Below are 6166 nucleotides of genomic sequence, written 5' to 3' on the forward strand. Positions count from 1 at the left end.
TCAAACTTATTTTGACCATCTTGGTGATTATTCTTATTACGACAGTATCTCCGTATGTATATCTGCATGTGATATACAAAACGTGAGGAACACAAGCCAATACGTAGATCTAAATCCACGTACCAGGTCTCTGCCGACGGCAGGCATGTTAGAGCACACCGTGTCCACTGCGTTGGCCACCGATTCCATTGAGCGCTCAGTCCCCACCAGGTTCACCACAGACTTGACAAGGAACTGACATATATCGCAATAAGGCGTCTCCTTGAAGGTTAAATAGAATTGTTAAAAGTTTTGAGTGTGCTCAATATTAACAAGTTGACTTGAACAATGACAAGAACAATTTGCTATGTTACCACAACGTTCTATTTAAAAATAATTTTTTATCAAAACGTGGCGAATATATGTTTAAAACACAAAATACATTATTATTGAACCCATGCAAGAATTGAGTATTGTAAGAAATACAATATGCTGTTTAATGTTCACTTTCTGTTAAGAATTAAAAATACTTTGAATGTTTGCGGTATAAAACAAATGTAATAACAAATCAGTTTTAAACATACATCAGGGGTAGCAGGAGCCTGTTCGATAGCTAGTTTCGCCTCCTCTTCCCCACACACGAATTCGAACTGATGGCATATGCTGATACCTGTCTGAATAATGTGAGTAAAGTTTTAATAGCCTGCTACCAGAACCTTGTATTTAAAATTGTTAAACTTACTAGTAAAAATCGCATGATATTATTTGGCATTTAGCTCTACTGGAAACAATACAATGAACTCGTATGAAATTACTAGAGTTTGACCAACCTCGCCAGCCAATGCTTCCATTGTAGGCACACAAACATCACATGGTATGTAGTCGTTTGTCACCGGTATTGTTCCCGCTGAAATAATACAAATATCGGTTAAAATCGCTCAAATTATGCCTAATACCTCTAGCACTAATCACGTGTTTTGAATTTTATTTCATAAAATATCAGCTATGGTATACTTAATAGAGTGGAGTCGTACTTACCATCATTGCAAATTTTAACAAAGTCGCAGGCTTTTGCTGGCTCAATCCCGCCAAGAATTGCCTTCAAAATATCTGGCAGGGCGCTGATGCACTAAAAGGAAAATAAAAATAAAGTATAATTATTAAAGGAAAGAAATGGAAAGGCCATAAAAGTAAATAAATATATACAAATGAATAGACATTAAGAAAACCAAATAAAAACATTAGAAAAGCAAAAGAATGGTTCTTCTCTTAAATACTGCACCCAATGTAAAAGAATTATATAATAAAACAATGAAAACATTATACAATGTGTTTCCCATTGGTTACAATTTCAGAGATGATAAAACGCTGAGGACCCCAATCCTTTCAAACTTCCGTTTGAATATGAGGGTTCCATGTATACAGGGTTTGAGGATTTTGACCATAATTGAAATTGTTACAAAACCATTTAGAGCCATTATAAGATGATGCAAATGTCCAGCAAAAAAACTCACAGTTGTACACAAGCTCTCTTTCCTTAATGTTTTCACCCCATTACATGTATAAGAATTTACGTGCTACACAACTAAAACTTAAGCAGGGGTTATAGTTAAATCATTATATGTGACGAAGGATCACGAAGACGTACCGAGTCCTTGAGTTCCCCGGGCAGGTCGTTACAGAACTGTGTGAGAGTTTTGTTCACCTCAGCCGCCGTCCTGTTCTCTCCCAGTAGTGTGTCAATGGCTTGAACGAGAAACTTGCAGAGCTGACACTCCAGTGTATCCTGCAGGGTACAGGCAAATATGCAAGGATACAATTCAGATTGTAAGTTTCTGATTTAGGAAATAGTTTAATCTGGGACTTAACAGTATAATTGGCCCAAGGGTTGGACTTTGAAATAAAAAGTGCACAGCGTTGAGGAAAAACTTATTCGAAGGCAAATGGTACTTGTCAATATCGTATCTAAGTAAATATTTAACTAGGTTGATGTTACTTTGCAAATTATGATTACTTGCACTTCATCCTGTTTTTCCAATTCCCGTCTGATTTTCTCCGCCTCAAGTATGCAGGTTTTTTGAACGGCGCAGATACTCTCCGTATCCTAAAATTGTATTATCAACAACAGAGTAAACCATTTTGTGGCAATGCTGTAGGACCTCGGTCTATTATAAATATATCAATTAATATTTCATGGTTAGATTCAAATAAATGTTTGAAAAACGTCTTTGTTATAAACAATTGCTATTCATACTTTCGTATCTACTTTGAATATATTTGCAAACTTGTATACCGAAACCCCAATAGCGTCCAAGACTGTATTACATAAATCGCACGACAGATTTACTATATCGCCAGGTCTTGGAGCTGTAAATATAGGTACACAGATCTTTATAGTTTGGAAATAGTGCTGGAGTTCGATTTATTATTATTAATTTTTATGTATTAATCTTTTACCGGTTGTATCTCTATAACATATCTCACAACGCATATACATATAAAAAAAGGTTACAGTGGTGTTGCTTTAATATAAACATGTGGTCTGGCCGGGTTTTTTGAGAGTATTTTGTTACTCCTTTGAGTAAATAAAGGTTAAGAAGGTGTCAGACTGTGTCGGTATTCATATCTCCATTCTAACTACGTGGCCAGTGACTATCGTTTCCCTCCTATCGCTTTACTATCTTCGTACAGATAAATGTAGGTGTTGAACAAACTTACCCATGAAGCACATACCAAAGATAACATATACTTGGATGACAATACCTGATAACCATGAACTTCACCCATTTATTTGGATTTAATATAGACATTTGTTATATAGAAGTACATGTATTCTAGTCCATATCTCAATCGTCCAATAATTAACACACAAGTGTTGTCCCAAAAGTGATACAAGATTTCTGATATCGCATTTGAAACGATTTCTGACCTCTTAATGTCTTTACTATGTCAGTGTTTTTCTTCGACCATATATTGATTCAGTTTAGTAACGAAATCGATCAATATATATGGAAGTCCCCAAGCAATGCAACCAGGCAATCAATATATATGGAATGATTCAGGCAATGCAGCCAAGCCACCAATATATTTTGATTCATTCAGGGAAGACCTTGTTAAGCCCAAACTAGCATAAACGTACCAGCGCAAAGAGCGGCAAATTTGCAGGCAGTATCGGGGTCGAACCCTTGCGTGATGCCCTTGAGGATTGCAGGCTCGATCTGCTTACACTGAAGATACAAAGAGAATGCATGTACGGTTGTCATTCGGATATACAATGTGCACATTTGTACATATTTTGTTATCAAAGTATAGTGGCATATCTTGTAGTAAAATTGAAATCAAACACAAACGTCTTTAGCAAATCTAGTCTCAAAATGTCTCATGTGTGTGGTTAGATATCGTGAAAACAGTTTCTACTTCTTTTAAGATGTTTCAATTAATACAAAGACATTAAATATTGCAACACATTGCTTAGTACTTTATATTGTTTAAGGATGCAACTCAAATAAAATCGAAAAATTACACAACAGTTTACATGAAACATTTCTTCAGAATGTTAAATATAAGACGAATATGTACGGTTCTAGATAAGAGACCACACCCACCAGTTTTCCAAGTTCGTCTGGCAGGCTGTCACAGAATTTCTCGAGCGTGGCGTTAATGGCCGTCGACGAACGGTTCTGCCCGATGAGCTTGTCGATGCCCAGAACCGCCAGCTTACATAGCTCACATTCCAGTGGGCCCTAAAATGCACCGCTTATTGAATACCCGCTAGACAAGGTTGGAAGAATATTGTACATGCTGTTGTTTTTTGGGGCAAATGGCGTGGCATGGAATTTTCTTCCAAATATGCTAAACATAGCATTAGCGGCTTCGGGGTGCACCCTCTTAAATCGCCCAAGTTTACTTTTTATGTCAATATCGGAGAAAAAGGTACTAAAATACGCTCAAAATGAACCATTTCGGGCTATTAAATGTTAAACATTTCTTGGTGGTGAACCATCTACCCCTCTACGAACACTTGAAACTATTTAGCTTTTGCTTCTGATGACGGGTGCATTTCAAAAGGTTGTGCCACTCAGTTACGTCCCCTCTAACGTCAATTCCTGGAATCGCCCCTGCATGGGTGTGCATATGAATGTCTAGTGCTACGTGGTGCTAACGTAATTCATACATTTTGAAATGCCGACTAACACTCAACTTAAATTCAATTTACCAGACTGAATAATTCAACACGGAGAAGTGTTTTAGTACTGACCCCTACAGACTCTTCCGCCTCTTCTGCCTGCTGTGGTGGACACACTTCAGGAAGTTGACCGCAAAACTGGTGTGGAGTCTGTAATGAATCGTGTACTGGCAATAAAGATGATTGTAGAATGAATGCAAACCATGCAATAGATGCAATAAAGAATAGCCAAACAGCAAGATAAATTAAAGGCGTCCAATGACCTTTGGTGTCGATACAAGGATAAAAATAAGCTTGCAATGTTGAGAAACTAAACAATTTACTGAGCAACTTATGATCTGCATACTTACCAGGTCTGAGACGAGCTTGTCGACGAGGAGTCCGGTGTTGGTGGACAGGAAGGTGTTACAGACGTCCTTCTCGGTGGAAGGCAACCGGTTGCAGATATCGCTAACATAGTCGCCAATCACAGACTGGTGAGAAATGGAGTATAATTTATGCCGAATTAATGTTAAGTTTATTAGAGGTTGTTGACGTACATGTGCTTTAAATAACATCATCTCACTTCATATAGTTTCAGCTAAAAAAACAATTTGAAAAATGTATAGTTAATGATTGGGTCGGCATACAGTGGCCAAAGTTGCTGTAATAACGCTCTGGTGAAGTCCATTTATACACTACGACGATGGTTATTTAATATGGGTTTTAATAACTTCGGTTTATAAAAAATATGTTTTTCATACTATACTTTGTCTTAACAAATGATCAAATGTATACGCATACAGAAATGCATTAAACCATAAGATGTAAAAGCTTCTATATACAACAAATGTGCTTAACATTAAACATTGACTACCTGTGTTTGTCCTTGGAGCACGAGGTCCTGTACCTCCCCGACCAGAAGATGGCACACTTCACACAGCGCGACCCCCTCGGCCCGGGATGGTGCTCCTAGCACACAACAATGGACATGTTGGTTTAATGATCAAAACAGAACAGAACAGAGCAGGAGTTTATTAAGACTTATACATAAACACGTGGAAATATTAATCATATTCAACCACTATATCGATAAAGGCAAACACAAATCAATAAAAGAATATATTTTTTCTTATTAAGCTGTGCAAAATATTCGGGTAATAGGCTGAACTAGTCGAACATAAACCCTTCCTTTTCACTGACAATCATTTTTTATGCACCATATTTTTTATGCTGTAAGTGAAGTTGCCACAATTATTTACAAGTATTCCTCGCCCTGTCATGGACTTTTATATCTGTTGTATAAATGAAAAATCGTAACAAGACTACGTGGACGCAGTTCGAGCTTAGAAATCAACAGAATACGTGTTAATAGCAGCGCTGAATTGTTAACTGTTTTATATTGAACCATGCATTATTCTAGTAAGTAAACTTAAATATTTGTTAGAAGCCATATTACCATATGCATATCCAAGGAATACAAAAAGAATAAAAATTCTCATGTTGACTTATTTAATTATTATCCATTCACTATAGTTAACACGGGTAGATTCAAAATGAAATTTATCTAAAGTGAGGTCTTTATCAATGATCGGGGTATAACGGTCAGCCCAGGGTGTCATATGACAATCTTGCGATATGTCTGTACCAGTTCGTCTGTTTGCGTTGACTCGTCACTCTTTATCCGTGAACGTGCAGTAAATATTGATGTATTTTTCTGTTTTTCGACTGAATCATGTTCGCCGATATTGTGGCGGATATCTGACCATTTATTTCTAACGGACATTCTCTCGTTTCAGTCTTCATTTTCGTTTCATATGAGCTTTGTATTTTAACCCCAAGTTAAATATAGAACGCAACTGTAGATATAAATCTTTCAAATTCCAAACCATTTTCAGCATGGGAAAGAGGGTGCGACAAATCAATGACACTGTTTTTACTGAGTATAAAAGTTTTAAACCGTATGTACCTTTTCAATTAGAAATATTTATGAAAAAAATACGGGAGATAAGAAATACGATT

The 6166-nt window shown here is 36.8% G+C and overlaps 1 protein-coding gene across 1 annotated transcript in view; it reads right to left on the reverse strand.

The window, feature by feature from the left end:
* LOC128209054 (uncharacterized) overlaps positions 1-5714 on the reverse strand; it is a 39445-nt gene extending 33731 nt beyond the window's left edge. The window contains 13 exon segments of the mRNA XM_052912886.1: positions 124-261; positions 564-653; positions 810-886; positions 1018-1108; positions 1628-1765; positions 1994-2083; positions 2273-2346; positions 3119-3206; positions 3585-3722; positions 4238-4315; positions 4516-4638; positions 5022-5116; positions 5604-5714. Coding sequence (XP_052768846.1) covers positions 124-261; positions 564-653; positions 810-886; positions 1018-1108; positions 1628-1765; positions 1994-2083; positions 2273-2346; positions 3119-3206; positions 3585-3722; positions 4238-4315; positions 4516-4638; positions 5022-5116; positions 5604-5646 — 1263 coding nt within the window. The 5' untranslated portion in view covers positions 5647-5714.
* Between the last annotated feature and the right edge of the window lie 452 nt (positions 5715-6166).

The sequence above is a fragment of the Mya arenaria genome, chromosome 2 (genome assembly GCF_026914265.1).
Source record: "Mya arenaria isolate MELC-2E11 chromosome 2, ASM2691426v1".
Lineage (NCBI taxonomy): Eukaryota > Metazoa > Mollusca > Bivalvia > Myida > Myidae > Mya > Mya arenaria.